Source organism: Melanaphis sacchari, unplaced genomic scaffold, assembly GCF_002803265.2.
Source record: "Melanaphis sacchari strain LSU unplaced genomic scaffold, SCAv2.0 Contig10_pilon_pilon, whole genome shotgun sequence".
NCBI lineage: Eukaryota > Metazoa > Arthropoda > Insecta > Hemiptera > Aphididae > Melanaphis > Melanaphis sacchari.
This window is the reverse complement of record NW_020270420.1, coordinates 1,439,974-1,457,822: the sequence shown is the minus strand read 5'-3', so window position 1 is coordinate 1,457,822 and position 17,849 is coordinate 1,439,974. Positions and strand designations below refer to the sequence as shown.

General features: G+C 25.7%; 1 protein-coding gene across 2 annotated transcripts in view; it reads left to right on the top strand.

Moving 5' to 3' along the window:
* The window catches only part of LOC112603607 (GTPase-activating Rap/Ran-GAP domain-like protein 3), a 357,206-nt gene that overhangs the window by 323,735 nt on the left and 15,622 nt on the right, over positions 1-17,849 (top strand). For both annotated transcript variants that reach the window (XM_025352269.1, XM_025352271.1), the window contains one exon: positions 5,327-5,624. In XM_025352269.1, the coding sequence (XP_025208054.1) occupies positions 5,327-5,624 (298 nt within the window). The remainder of the gene's footprint in view (positions 1-5,326; positions 5,625-17,849) is intronic.

Sequence of the window (17,849 nt, the reverse complement as noted above, 5' to 3'; positions counted from 1 at the left end):
TTCTTAAATAGTATAAAAAATCTCAATAATTTGATAATATGGTATTTATATAAAAATATTTATATTTAGTATAATAAAAAAATCCCAAAAATCTAAATTTCAATAGATTCATTGACTAAAAAAACATGTGGATGGCATACTTGGTTAATCACAATTTATTTATGTGCTATATTAAGTTTTATTGAAACTAATAATTATTACCATCAAATATCGATGAGTATTTTTATGGTGCTAAAAGCCTCCACAATGTACACGATTCACCACACATACATAAATAAGATAACCTAAATATTTTACTATCGACAGAGAGAGATTACACAATTTCTACCCCTCGTTAAAGTTTTTTTTTTTCCCCGTTAACAAGTAAGCAATTAAAGGTGTAATATGTTTAATCTATATAAATAGTTTAAAACACTTTAAACTGACATATTTACTATGAACTGACTGGTAAATATTATAGTTTTTTAACTATGAATATATTATTTGGTAAACCACAAGTAACTAAAAAATGTTATCCAATTGTTTTTGTGTCGCCAACTTAAATATAAATAAGCTCATGACTTAAAATTGAGGAAAATTGTAATACTTTTGATATGTTAACATATTCGTGCCTCATGAATAACTCATAAGGTTGACGTTATTAACGTACAACTATTGACTATATACCAACATAAAAAATATATAGAGAAATTATTACATATATACAGAACAAAGCTTTCTTCATGTAATTCAAACTGTTTTTGCACAAGCAAAAATTAAATCAAATATAAAAAATGCACCTCCTTTATTATTAATATTACTACTATGTCTATAAAATTAATACGATAAATAATTATTGTCTTTAACTTGCATAAATAATTTAATGAATATAAATTTAATGTTTTTTTACTGTCTTAGAATACTTTTATAAATAATAATAAATTTAGTTTAAATGATTATAAAAATATATTTAAGTAAACAAGATATTAATACAAATAAATAAAACTTCATATTTCTTAATTTATAATGATAAACATATTAAAATATTCATGGTAATTAATATTATATCTATTACAGATAATATACATGTATAAAGTTGACACATATTGCATGTAATATATATAATATATATGTATATATTGGTTGATTGGTATTTTACTATTTTTATATTTATTTACTTCTTTTTTTATTTTAATAAAATAAAACATTTTTTTCCTGTATGAACAATCTACATCAATGGCTAAATACGAATAATTAAATTTATAACTATTTGACTTGGTAATAATTAAACAATAATATAACAATAGCAAAATTACCTAAACGTAATTTCAATTAGATATTTTAAATAATATAATTGAATAGTGAAGAGAAGAAATAATTAATTAAAGGATTAAGATTAACATAAAATAGGATGATTAACTAATAAGATAGTGTAAATGACTAAGTATAAAACGTCTTTGAGATGATTGACGTAATGTAAATTTAAGTGAATTTAATCTACTAATCTAAGTAGTGAACTATAGAAATATACAGCCATGACACTTAGAATTATCTTAAATTTTCTACTATGAAGGTCTTTGTATAATGTATACCTACACGAATTACTATTACATAATATTTTGTTACATATGAACCACGTGCATTCGTTATAATTCTAAGGACATTTTTTAGAAAGTTTCGATTTTTTATATAAATATATATATATACGTCTAGTTCATCGAGAGATACTATGATACTTGTTAATATAAAAAATACGTGGTCATCAGATTTGCTTTTTATGTAATTTAACATCCAAAGTACCTATTTGAGTGGTGATTATCAATATATGGCTGATTATTCATTTACAAACTATCTAATTTTTTCATCTTTTTATTTTATTCGAATATTGATTTTGAGTATAGTTAACAGTTACATTTCCTACCTATAATAAGAAACAAGGCGTATTTTATGATATACCTTTTTAATCCTCATAATAATCCAAGAACAGTTTACTAAAAAAAGTTCGTCTGAACACAGCTAATATATACCTACACATTTTTCCAACTTAATTTGTTGATAATTGATACATCACCATAATTACTAAATTCACTTAGAATAATAAAAATGTATTGCTCTACTCAATCACGTTATTCATGTATATTTTATAAGCTATTTAGTTGCGTTTTAAGTAGGTATCCACTTTTACGTGGTTGTGTTTCAATTTTTATTGTAAAAACATATAATACTTAGGTACACATAATCTATATACAGGTTACAAATAATACATATTAGAAAATAATTAGGTAGTTTTTCATTTGTATCATAAATACTCTCTCCAATTTAAAATAAATACCTACTACAAAAAAAAAATATATATATATATATATTCAAAGCTTTGAATGTCTTAAAAGGTGAAGCTTAGATTAATTGTTGAATTTATCGAAGTGAACTCTGGGGTTTACACTGGTAATCGTGTCTGTGTAGTAGGTACGTATTTATCTGAACCATTATCCGCGCTAATTGCAGCTTTAAAGATACAGGTAGGTACCTAATTGGAATGTTACTACGCACAACTTAAGAAATAACTTATACACAAGTTGTGTGCTAACTTTTTTCATAAGTTCTTAATATTTTCATTATTTAATTTACACTGAAAATCAAACAATGTAAAATGCCCTGACATACCGAATTAAAAAATTTAACTATACCCATAATAATACAATTTTATAAATTACCAATTTATAACAATAAAATCAGCCCAGTAACTTAAGTATATATGGGTTCCTAAAATTCAACACTATAATAGGAAGTCATAATTTCAAATTCTCGTTTCCGAGCTATAATAGGAGTTTGTTTATATAATAACATTATAATATAGCTTCATATTTTTACGCGCACAATAATATTGTATCATATAATATCTACAACAAACTTTTTTAAATATTTTATTTCTTTATTGGATCTGACGTTGAGGTAATTACTAATTAATAATATTATTTTGACACCAGCCGTCAGCAACGTTGGCCGCCACTCTTTCGGGTAGGTACAATAATACATAATCATGCATGACATTGTTGGATTTATTTTTCCTGCGGTTCGTTTAATTTTCATGGCATGTGGGTAGAATGCGTCTTGCCGTTAGCTATAAAATTATGTACATTGGTGAAGGAGAATAATAATATAAATTATATTATGTAGGTAAAATAACGATAACCAAACGACCGACCACGAACACAACATGCGAGCGAGTACAACGCGATACACTTACAGTTTATAATATATAGATATGATATTATAATATATTATAAATTACATTGCTATATGCACGTAGGTTTATCATACGCTAAACCGAATGAACAGTATGGTTATTGTGATGATAATATTGTTCGATTCGGGTTTGGTCATGTGATGTATTATATTGTGCACCACAGAGACGGATTTGCAAAATTTCCATTACCGAGCAAATTGTTTTGTGGAAAGGGGGCTTTTTAGTAATAAAATATTTAAAAATAAAAAATATAAACTTGAAATAGACGAATTTTCCAATAATCATAGGTGTAATAAATGTTCATAAACTAGAAATATGAGTTTATTGCATTAAAAAAAAAAAAAAAAAAAATGTTATCAAGAAATATAACTAATTAAATATTACAAACACAAAGAGAGTGACAAAAAAAAAAAGTTATTATTTATTCATATTCGATCAATTTGGTTTATCACCATCAGATAACTACTGAATTTAGTTTAGTCTTAATACATAGCATAAATGATTTTACACAAACAATTTCACTGTATACGGCATAATTCATCATGTAATATTTTTATTTGTAAGATATAACAAGAATATTAGATATATAATCATGTATTAAATGCTATCACTATTATAATTTACTTTAACTAAAAAATGTGTATGTTATATTCCTTGGATTTTCATTAGCAACACAGAGATATTAATCCGTCGTTGATGACGTTATTTTTATAACACCGATAGTGATGTGTTAGCGAAATGCTCACCTATTAAAATACACGTATGAGCCTACAAATTTATATATTGCGGTATTGATAAATATCAATATTGAACTGCTAAAGCATAATAATAAAACAATATAATGAGATAATAATAAAATAAAATAATATAATAATATAATAATAAAATAACTAGATAATATGGTAATGCGATCAGTGACGTGCGAGCACAACAACAACGCTAATACCTATATTATACGTTATTATTACATGTACGGCAACATTGGACTTCAATAACTTTGTTAGTTTATTTATAACATTTAATGTTTTTCCGTATTTATTTTCGTGAATAACTCAATGAAACATTTATATAATATTGTCAAAATCGAATGAAATATAAACCAATGGTTCTAAAAATACTAAATGTGTGAGCAAAATACTCATAGCGTCACCAACGACGGGTTAATATAAATTTAAAGGTTTAGACTATAATAACTTGAATGGTTTTTAAATGAGATCATTTAAATACAGCGCTATACCAAAACGCCATATTTGTCCACAAAATTTACGAAAACATTTTCCATTAATAAAAATGATGTAAGAATTTATTTTTATGATCTTATAAAAACTTCTGCTGCATTAAATGTTTACATTAAATATAACAAATCTGTTATTTACATAACAAATCTTAAGTGAAAATAAATCATACAAAAATTATTTTTAGAAGGTTTGTGAATGCTTCATTATGTTTCCGCGATAAAGTTTAAGATATATTTCTAGATTTTTACATCGCACATATTAAAAATAAATTAAAACTGCAAATTATACCATTACATTTTTGTTAATCTCGAATAAGAATTCAATTAAATATTCCTATTGGTCCGTATGTTTATATTATGTATGACAGGTGCATATAAGTTATTCGCAAACTCGTTTTAAAATCGTTATTTTTATTTCGCAACTTTCAACGATAATTTTTATTACTCTATTACGATATAATAATAATATATTTTCATGGTGAAAAAAAAAATGATTTTTTTTAAATCACTGCACAATAACGACTGTTTGCTGATATATCATGTTGAACGCAGTGGTGGCGCAAAGATGTTTTTTTTTTTAATACCCCCGAGGGATTGAAGATGCCCGTTCTCGGGTACTGAACGGGGTATTTGTGAGGGATCGAGACATAAGTTGAACTATACATATTTTATAGTTATGACCGAGACGAAATATGTATTTTACGACACGCGTTGAATTGTTAAAAACGTGTTGAAAAAATATATTATATTTTACACAGTGCCTCGAAAGCCGTAACGGTTATCGGAAACTATCACCGAAACACTGTTAATAATAGGTATAAGGACGTATCGAAAATATTGTAACGTATACGCGTTTGTCGCAGGCGATGTTGAACAGACGAGCGTTCAGCGACGTACTGCCAGATCCGCCACGCAGCTCGCGGCGCAAGGAAGAGGCCCGGCAGGTGGAGTTCGTGCGGATCGGCCAGGCGCTCAAACTGGATACCATCGTCAAAGGGGATGCGCCCACCAGCCTCGCCACCACGGGACTCTTCAAGCGGGCGCCCTGGGAGCCGCAGTGCTTCTACCCTGACTTTGGTCACGACATCGTGTGCGGGGACTCGTGGGCTGACAGCCGACTAATCATCAGCACTGACAACAGTGGAGTGTTTGTAATCGAAGGCAAGTAATCGCATAGCATCGTTATCGAGGTAGTTCGTGTTTGCTTAACAATGACGTATACCTACGTAGTGTATGAAAAACCCGCCGACTAAAAACAGTGGGTATAGAAATCCTAAAAGTCTCATTTAATTTGGTAATTACTCTAGTCTTACGTAATTGGTGACTCGACATATAACACGTTTACATTTGACCTTTCAACCCTCCTCCACACACATCACACCACGAATTTTGTCAACGACTTAAATTGATGGTCATAATGTTAATAGCCGGTACTCGCCCGGAAAATGTCCGAAGTCCGGTGAGACGAATCATAACGTTTGCGCTTAACGTTTTTTCTTTTCTTTTTTTATATATATATATATATCAAATCATTTATTTGATTGGCTACTAGACTCCGTCTCCTGACATCCACGATCAACGGCTTTTCTACCATAATACATATTATAATGTAAGCAGGTCTGCAATGTATAATATCTGTGCCCCAAATGTCCCTCCAATTCACTACTGTAAAGTATTCCGAGTAATTGCGCACATCGTTATCCAACACGAAAAAAAATAATATCTTTTTACCAGTGTACTGCTGCAGCCTGCAGGTTTACAAGAGCTCGTATAATACGCATGCTTTTATACTATAAACAGAGTTATATTGATTTTATTCAAAAGTCTTCATCCAATTATAAATCGATGTAGCTCAGCAACCATAAATTGCACGTATTATTTTAAAAATAAGATAGTTAAATTTATTTTTGTTAAGTTTTATTTATTTCATTTTTGATAAACATGTCTCGTGAATATTTTTAATAATTCATGAACTGCCGCTATTTATTTTTATAATGGACAAATAAAAAAAATACCATAAAATGTATGCAAGTGGTCAGTGGAAGCATATTTACAATAATTTCTAATACACTATATTAAAAATTCATTACTTTTAAAATATTTTTTACTTCACCCCCGCCTCCATCCCTGAATTTACGTTTTAATATGAATATGATTTTTTTAAATAAGATGAAGACTTTTAGATCATTTCGTATTATATTTTAATGGCACACAATTTGTTTAAAATATATGCAAAGGTTGATTTTTTTTGTCTACAGTTATTATTATTAACTTTATTATTTTTATTTTTTCTTATTTCTGATGCGCAATACAATCATGGCGATGTTCATGTCGATTTCGTATAATATCGTTCGTTTTATTATAAATTCGTAACAAATTAATCCATGAAAATCAACATCTATAATATGTATTCATACAACACGTATTTCTGCTGAAAATTAATTAACGTGAATGTAATTCAATCATATTATAGTCCCTACAGCTGTAAAAATCATTTATACATACAGAGTAATATAATTACTAATATCATTAGTTATAATATAGGCTCTACAGGTGACTACCAAAACATTTACGATTTCTATTTAGAATAAAATAGAAATTATACAAACTATACCTATGATACTAGTAATATTAGTAATAATTGGCCAAGTTTAAGTTGTCAACGTTACTCAATTTTCTGAATTTTATTATAATTAAGTATAATACCAACCTAGCTTAATTTTTTTGTATCATTAAGTCTAGATTAATTATATTTATTAAAATTCGATATTCTTTCTAATTGTCTAAGTTTAAGATTCAATTCATTTGGTTCAAACTACTAATTAAAACTACTGGTTATTTCTATTCTTTGTTTCTAAAAATTTCCTAGTAGTTCTCATTTGATGGTCTGTTTTCCCCGATTCTTCAAAGAAATTTCAAGCAAGTGTATAGCACAAACAGAATACAATGACTTAATTATTGTTATTATTATTTTAAAGTTTTTCTAACGTTAAAATATCATCTAACTTAGGTATATAAATAGCAATTTTTAACGTTTATATAACAGTTAACATTAATTAAACAATAAAATTACTGGGTTTTAAATTTAACACAGAGTACAATAATAATTTTAACATTATACAGTTATATTACGAGACAATTTCAATTACAATTATAGGTATAGTTAAATGAGCTAATTTAAAACGCCATGTAAATGAGTTTACATCTATTAAGACTAACATTCAGCCCGAAGTATTGTAGATCGTTTGCTTTGTGTAAATTTTTGAAAAAGCTTATTGACAGGACCTTTACGTAGTTTTTGATAGTTGATGTTTTGAATTCTGTGTGCACTGAATTATTTCAAACAACTATGATGCATTTGAAATCACACAGACAATTTTGAATTTTAGGATTTGTATTTTATTTTTATGAGTTTTAACACATTAATTCCAAATCAGGACAAAATATAGTGGTAGAGGACGAATAATTTGTGTAAATAATAATAATGAACACTTCCAGCTCAGGGAAATTTGTCAATTAATAAGTAGATATAATAATTTTAAACATTGGTATCTTTGGTGTAATTTTATAATATTTCAGGGTTTCAGATAAAATTTTATCTAATATTACTCCAAGGCATTTAATATTATGAAACCACGCTATATTATGTCCATTAAGCTTTAAAGTATTATACATTTTTTTTATCTGCGTAGAGTGGAAATAATTGCTATGCTTTTCAATAGATTGAAGAAAATTTTCCATTTTTTTGCCCATTTTTGGATTTTGTCTAGATGAGTTTGGATATTTTCTGTTAAAAATTCAATTTTATCAGAACTAAAATACATAACACTATCGTACGCATATAGAGATATTTCCGTGTTTATTGATGTAGGAAAGTTGGTTATGTACATATACGTTAAAAAATAATGGAGATATTTTGAATCCTTGTAGTACACTTACATTAACTTTTTTGATATCCAAGTTAGTACTATTAATTTAAATAATTGAAACTACAAAAATAGAAAAAATATTTAATAGTGTTAAAAATAACTGTAGATGTGTTAAAGCATTTTAATTTGTACCAGACCTTATCAAACACTTAAGCGGTGTTTAAAAAGACCAGTGCGGTGTGTTCCTTTTTTTCAGAATCTATTACTTATATGCTCTGTAATTCAAAGAAGTTGTTTAATTGTCGTTTAATATTTTGATTTAAAACCAAATTTACAGTAGGAAATTTTGTTTGTTATGTTTAAATGACTAATAAGTCTGGAAAAAAAATTGTTTCTAATATTTTTGAAACCAATGATAATAAATTAATGGACTTTTAATTTTTGAGTCAGTATTATTTTTAGTAAATTTGTTTATCATTTTTACTGTGACCTTTTTTAATCCTAAGGAGAATAGATCAATTTTTTAATAGAGTATTAAATAGAACTATCATAAATACAACTGATGTTTTTTTTTTTTTTTATGAGTTCTTTCATATAGAATTGGTGATTAAATCATATCCAGCTGATCTATGGTTAGATAGTTTTTTTATTATTTCTGAAATTTTGATGGTTTTGTAGGTATATGAAAAAATATTTTGAGGTAGAATTTTTAATTCACTTAATTTTTGTGAGTTGTTAGTCACGTTATCATTTAAGGCGTTAAATGTGATGGCACTTTTTAAGTTAACAAATTGTATTTTTATAGATGTTGAGCTTTTAGATATGTAGGCGTATTTCCATGAGACCAACTTTTCTGTGATATCTAATTTATTTATAAATGAGGTTGCAAACATCCATAGTTTGCTAGATGATTTCGCTGCAGTTTACGCAGGTAGATGGACTATTTTTATCTTTAGTGCATACGAAGTAGCAGTGTTGTTCTGGGTATTTCACGCATCTATATGGTAGCTTACAGACATTTTCAGAATGATTAATAGATTTATTATTTTTACAATTTTGAAGATGAGTGTGTAAATGTTTTTTCTCTGATTTATTCAGGATAGCAACGATAATTGGGATTGGTGATTTATGATGGTTATGTAGGTGGATTACTAAAGTTTAGTTGAATTTTAATACTGATAATATTTCTTAAATTTTTACTTCAGTAATCAAAATTGATAAATTTCTTGTTATTACAGAAATATTTCTATCTTCCAGAAGTTGATACGTATGATTTTCAATAATCATTATGGAAAAATATTTTATAACAGTACAATAGTTATCTACAATTGATAAGTTCAGTTTTGAAAAAATATTCTTCCTGTGGATGTTAAAATGGAATTTGAAACTATTATTGACGAGGTTTTGTATGAGAATCAATATAGTCGTTAATATTGTAAATTTAATGGAGACATTTTTTACTTTACCTCTTCGATATCCATTTTAATAAATTTTGTGTTGACGTCATTTGTATCATTAAAATTTGAGAGTGATGCATATCTGTTTTTGTTTCTACATCGTAAAGAGATAGGATAACAAGGCTAATCGTTTATCAATATTTTGTAAAATGCTAGTTATTAGCATTATTTCATCATACAATGAACTTTAGATTCACGTACGACAGTATTAGATGAACAAACGATTTAATAAACACAACCTGTTGCGATAAACGTCGCGTGAAGACTAAATACAATAACTAAAAACTATTTACAGACAACAAGTGAAAAATAATTAATGTAAATTTTATTTTATTTAATTAGGTAATAATGAGTAATGACAGGTACAGTGGTACTAAACCGCCAAAAAAAAAAAAAAATACGTGACAAAACATTTCATAGCTCACTAACTTTAAAATATTTAAGCGAAACTAAATATCAATAGTGTTGAATTTAAATTAACCCCAAACTTAAATTTCCACAATTACACAGTACACACTATATACATACCTGCGATGCTCTTGTATGGAGCCACTACATAAGCAACCATCAAAATATTGAACTCGTTTTACACATACTATAATTAACATACGTTATAAAATATTATTAGTGTTAACCTAAAGATGCGTGTAAGATGTATTAACTTATAAAAATGCATAACTTACACACAACTAGCATAATATATACAGCTAAAAAATATTATAATTACTAAGTATATGAATATTGAACATATTAGGAAATTATCAATATATTTTAGTTATACATTTACACTATATTATTCATGTGCTTATTTAAAAATATTGAATAATTGTGATTGAAGATTATATTTAATAATTAATTATTCTAAATAAAAATGTAAAAAGAACAATTCTAGATTCCCCAAATTTTACCTTTTATTCATTTTATAATTACACTGATTTCACTGTTGGGCAACAGATGGAAAAAGCGTTATTTTCAGTTAAATTTATAACACTTATTTCTGGTAGATAAACAAAGTTATTTATGTTCACATTAATTCGTGTACGTTTGTAATTGCGAGAGAGTAAAAATATGTTTAAAGAAGTTCTTGTATTTTTCTTTTTTGGTTAATGGTATTAATGGTAAAATAAGATACTATTGTTGTACAAAAATAATAGATATATAAATAATATGTGTGTGTGTGTGTATTGTATATTTATTATATTTATACAATATACATACTCGTACATGTATTATATCACATTTTAGCAATGAGACCATGAACGCACTGCACGGGGTAAATTTTATTTTCACCAAAGGATCAATAAGAGTAAACATTGTTAAAACAGTGTGTGGCGTTGAATCGTTAAATGAGACTGTGGCGGTCGGATGAATGAATCCAATCTGATAACCGTGTGATGTTATAGAATTCGACACTACCCGTGCTGGTCGCTCACGACACACTTCGCGCATCCGTCTATACTTACAATGATATACATGTTTTACAGTGAGAATAATTTATGAGTCCTGTATATTTGTTTAAATTCGATAACGACAAAAGACACTTCAATTTAAAGTTATTATAAATTTCGAAGAACTCCGCCACGTGTCATCGGCTGCTCGTTTGCAAACTCATAATTTGGCTGTGTGCCAAACTTACGATAAACGATAAAAATCATTTATTGCTATTATTGATTTATATTTTCCCTTATAACCGGCTCTATGCGTTCTGAACACATACATGTAATTATTACTATATTTGATCTGCTACGTTCGAAATAAGCACATATTCAGTATTTTCCATAGTAGTTTTCAAAATTACATATATTAACTAGATACTAAGTCGAAAAATTCTTTTATTTTCAAAAATGAAAGTTATTTTTTTTAGAAAATTGGATCTAGTTTATACTTTGGAGAGGTCAAATAAAAAGTCCTTTTTTATAATCAGAAACACAAACAAAAAAATTTTAAAAAACGGAATATTTACACTAAGCCGAAATTTGACTAAATAAGTTATATCTTTATTTTACTATAATTCAAAAACGAATTAACACAAAAACTTGAAGTTTTACTTAGTGTTTGTATTATCAATTTTCAATCATTTTTTTTAGTTTTTATTTTTATAAATTTCAATAAAAAATGTTTTTGAATTATTTATATACATGATATTTTTTCTATGCATATCGATAAAACTGATTCATAATTTTTAAACATTTATATGAGATCTTACAGAACATTTTCTTTTATTTATAGAAATATTAAAAATTAATAAAAAAAAAAACTTGATTTTTTATATACATTTAAAGTAAAAATGTTGACAAAATTTACAGAAATTGCAAACTATTTAAAGTCTCTATGTTTTTTGGTATGAATAATAAAAAAAAAAAAATAAATAAATAATACAAAATTGAACACATAATAAAAAATAAAATAAAAGGTAAAAATTAATAAATTTTAAGTTTTAATAATCATAATATTCTTTTATTTTAAAATATAAAACTAAAAACATGTAGGTACAAGCTCAACTAGCTAAAATATTTTAAAAATAACCAAAAGTAATTAATAAATGTTATTATGTACTTAATACATAATATATTCTAGTGTTTATATAATATTAGTTAAGTTAAGTATTTTACAGTATTTAAATATTTTTAATAAAATTTTACATTAATTGTACTTCAAATTAATTTAATACAAGAAAAAAAATTAGTAAAAATATTTTTATTATTTAATATTAAATTAATTTAAATATAATTACGAGTTTTTAACTTTGCTATTATAGCTTTATATAATATTATTAAAAATATTTTGCCTTTTTAAATATTTTACATATCATGAGTTTTTCTAGAGTAAATATATAATGTTTGAAGCAAGCGTTATCTTTATTCATTTTCGTTAATCCATGTTGATAATAATTTATCTTCTTTAAAATAATTAATTAATTTAATTTTAATTTTTTCGGATACTGATCTTTGAAAAAATTATATAATGATAATCAGTGGTACTGTAAAAAAATTCAGCTGGTGCTTTGAGATCCACATCTTTATTGATATCTGATTAATTTTTAAATAAAATAAACATTGATTTTGATTTTTCATATTTTTCGTTGAATTTAAACTAGTTTTGCACAATTTATGGTTATATTTTTCTTAACCAAACAATCTTCTAAAATTCTAAAGAAAGAAATTTGGTTTTTTCTGTTTCGTGTATCTACTTGAACAATTTTAGCGATGAAATGGAAAATAATAAATAATCAGATTTTATATCAGATAACGAATTATTTATAATTTTAGACCACCACAACATTATCATTATATACTACGATAATGTCATCAATAGCATTGTCTTCTGCAAAGTTCGCCCCTTTTGATTGACATAACGAAAATGCATACGTACTTTTAAAAGAAGTTATAAATATTACCTCCCTTCTAGCGGAATATCGAAAATAAATTTTCAAATAAAATTACACCCTAATTTAAATGATAAGTTAGTAAAAATATTATATTGGTTATTATTTTTTTTTACTCAAAAAAACTTATAAATACTCTATTAATAATTTGAAAATATCCATTCAAACGTGGCGGCTAAGTTACCTTTCCATTTTTTAATTTAACTAGATTTTTCAAACAACCAGAAGTTTTTGATAAAAAATACTATACTATACTATACTATTATCTGTCAACCCACTATTATATGGATTATTAGTTATTACTATACAAAGCTTTATTATTAAGATAATTAAAAAAATTGTTTATAAATTCGACAAAATCTGCTGTATTCATTGCAGTTTTATTTTTAAATTATTTTATAAAAACGCAAGTTTGTAAATTTATTGACATTTTATGACTAAATACTTGAGCAGCTAACTTCATACGTACTTATTAAATTAATTTTGTGTTATATGTGCATCTTTAATTTTTAATAATCTTCTACTTTTTTATTTCTTTTGTCTGTGTTATATATCATTACAACATCACTAAAATATATTACAATTCATCTTTTTTTTTTTTTAAATTAATTTCAATAAAATTATTTTGTATGCTTTTTAATAAATGAGGCGTGTCAAATAAAGTGTACATTTTTTTGTTCATCCATGTAGAAAAAGAGTATATCTATCGAAACGTTCAACAATCTCAAAACACTTTGATTATTTGTTCTTTGGTCACATATTATAAACTTTGAAAATAAACCAATGTTAAATAGTTCTTATAAAACATCAATGATAAATATTTTTAATTTATCGTATTTAACAACTGAATGTGCTAAAAATTAAGCAATTGGAATCTTCCATGAAGTATAAATGCCCCAGGTCATTAATACTAAACCATATTAGCAGTTTTACTTGATCTTCTAAGTTTTCCTAAATCTTGAAGCCCTTCAATAAAATCAAAATCTTTTGAATATTCAATAAGTTCTTTAATTAAAATTTCGTCAAAACAAACACTACATACTTTATCATTGTATGTTTTAAACTCAAACTTTCTTTTTAAGTGACCCCAAAAGGAATTTATTAAAACTTGGTAAGTACTTAGACTGGCCAACCTAACACCGAACTATACTTGGAATTAGTAAATTTACTCTTAGTTAACGTTAACAATTATACGGTGTAAGTGATTTATAAAATAAAGATAAAGCCAAATTGTTTTCCTCGATTGACCATGGTTGACAATTGTTTCGTAATTACATAATGACAATCGTTCTGAAATTATGAGATAGAAATTTATGAGTGCACATCAAATTTTTTATAGTATATTGGTTCTTTAATTTATTTATATTATTTTTTTAACTTAAAAATATATGTAATCACAATCTTATTGTGAATTTTTTATTCTGTTGGATTATTATTATTATTATTTTTTTTTACTTGGATTTTCAATAATTTAATTAAAGAAAATATTTCTTTTTGAAACAGATCTTAAAATATTTATTGAATTATTTATTTTATTACGTTTTGGCGTATCAAGTATTTTACATGTGGATGGACTGTAAAATAATAATTCTACTAATGTTCTTAATTTTGTTTATGTTTTTAATGATTTGTTATTAAGTGGAGTTATTGGTGATAATTAGTAGCACTAATATCTACAAAAATTTATTTCAAAATAACGAAAAAAATTGAGGCTAATTAAAAACATTTTTAGAAAATGTTATCAAAATTTAAAAAACGTGTAAAAAAATATAAATTTAAAAAAATTATCAAACCGAATTTATATGCGTGTAAATTAGTGTCTCTTAAAAAGCATTTTGTACTTCGTAAGTAATTAATTTTAAATTTTAACTATTATGTAGTACATAAATATAACAATTAAATTCAACGTATCTACTAAAAACAGAAAAAAAAATACAAAAATTTACCATTTTAAATTGAATCTTGTATTAACTTATAATTATAAGATAGGTACAACAGAAATGGGTCAGTTTTTATTCATTAAAATTCATGAACGTCTCTAAAAAAAAAAGTGTTCGTGACAAAAATATCTAAGATATCTACAATAAATTTGATCATCATCAAGTTATAACAACTTAACGTTTCCTAAGAATAATATTTTTTAAACGAAATTTTTGGATTATTTTATAATTATAAAAAAAATCTAAAATTTTGGCAGAAAACAATTAACAACCTAGATTTATTGTATAAAACAACTATTTATAATTAATTATATATAAGGCAAAGTTATACCTGAATTTTTTTTTCATATTTCTAATCTATTTTTATCTTTCAGAAATCTAAACATCCTTAATTTTTTTAATTTCCTGGATGATTTACCACAGTTATTATATTGGCAGATGTTAACCAGATATTATTACTGTATAAAAATATTTTAAACATAATATAAACAATGACAAATTATAGCCGAAAAGTACTGATAGGAATACAACACGCCATTACTCTACAATCTACATTATACAAATTACTACAAAATATAAATTTAAATTTAAATTCATTTAAAATGTACATAATCGAAAAAATTACTGATTAAACAATATATTCAACCGTAAAATTAAAAATAAATCAAAACAAATCCAACAGTATTTAAATAATATTAATTTTATATTAGAAATTTAATGGAGTTTATTAATGAACGTATTCGCCATGGCCTATGCATATTATTAGTTAAACTAGTATTTTTAATGACTTTTGCATTTTTTTTTCTTTCAGTACTATACAGTTCTATTCAAAAACTAAATTTGTTTCGTTATATAAAGATTTAGAACTTTAATTTTTAATTTGAATTTTTAAGGTCATTTTCACAAATATTACTTTAACTTTGTGTACTTAATCTCATTTTTGTTTATTTTAAGCTTTTTTTAATATATGTTGTATAGGTAATCCCGATTACCTACTCCAGCCCATTGATATTAAAAAAGTAATATAATTAATTGTCAACTCAAATTTAAATATATTCGCTTAATTTACTTCTTAAAATAAATTTTTACCTATTTTGTACGATATAAAAAAATTAATAATTAATAATTATTATTATTTTAAAATTAATTTTTTTTTACTCATCTAAGTACATTTTTTTAAATTTTTAGGTCATTTTTGCATATATTTTTTTTAGTACACATATGTGCATTTTTATATCATTAAAATTCTAGCCCTACTTATTAGTCAGAAGTCAGAAGTCATGAATTACTTGATGATAACCGCGCATCTGTAGTTATTTACCTCCGGACTAGCCGCATCCACTAATTGACTTCTACTGCCGCGAAGTGCAAACCATTACTTTGGTCGAAAAAAGTATACTCTTCTATTAACTATTATAGCGCTCCATAGCGGTCGACGGTACATGGTTGATCCCTACTTTTTAATATAGAATGGCTTATATGTTTAGTATAATATAATCAATTCTATTAGTTAAAATCTAAAACTCAATTCCCTTTCAGCTAGGCACGATTAATTCGGTTTCGAATTCATTCACAGTCTGTAGAAGTAAGCCTGAAATATATGGTTAATATTCAGCCCATACTAAATGTTCAGCATAATATTATAATTTATATATACCGCGTATAACTAAGTAATGAGCATTTCTAAGAAATAAAAAGTAAAAGGAACATAACATGTTTATTCCGTTTTACGCTGAATAATATATTTTATATAATAAGCTTCCTATTATTAACATCACGCCACCATATATGGACGATAAGAAGACTCGTATAAATATGAACCGAGTACCAAACACTAAAAAAAATTAGTCACAGTTCTAAGCTATCTATTTACCCTGTTATTAGATTATTGCTCGTCGTAGACATTTTCACAACCACGTCGCCGCGAGTACATTACCATTTCCAGTCTTAGTAACCTTTTTAATAGCATTCAAGGCTCAAGCCATAAGTAGTATTATATTATTGTTTAATAATTAATCAAGTGTCTTAACTACTTAAGTTTTAAACACAAGTGTTCAATTTTTTTTTAAACTACCTTTCTCACCAACCGCTGCAAGTGAACCAGAAACGTGCGACGTCGTTTAATAATTAATGTCAGATCACAGTATTCTGCTCACTGATCTCGACAGTCTGATTGAGGGTCGACTCGATGCCTTTAAACTTCTTGAATTATTTTGTTTTCGTATTCCTAGTAATACTAGGCTTTAGCCGCTTTAGGGTTCTTTTTACCTTCCTATCATTAAAATCTAACTTCTCTAAGAATGCCCTACATTCAAAACCTATGCTCAATACAAATTTATTTCTCTAACTTATTTCTTTCCTCATTTTTTATTTCTCTCATCCCTTCAACGAATTGCAACATGTTTTATTTTTATTACCTATCACTCAAATTGACCAAATTTAGTCTTAAGTTAAGCAATTGTTATTTTCTTATTAAATTATATTTAAATTATTATATAATGTTGTTAAAAAGCCGTTTGGCGTTAGTTCTAATAAAATAAATAAAATTTTAGCTAAATATATGATAGTCATATAAAAGTAGGTATCTAATTTTTACATTATGCCCAAAAAATATATGCTTCTTTGAATACATTTTAGTATAAGCAAATACTAAAATTAAAGTTTAACCTTCAAATAATGTTTAACTATATTATTAGGTAAGTATTATGTACCATAAATTACCAGAATTTTAATGT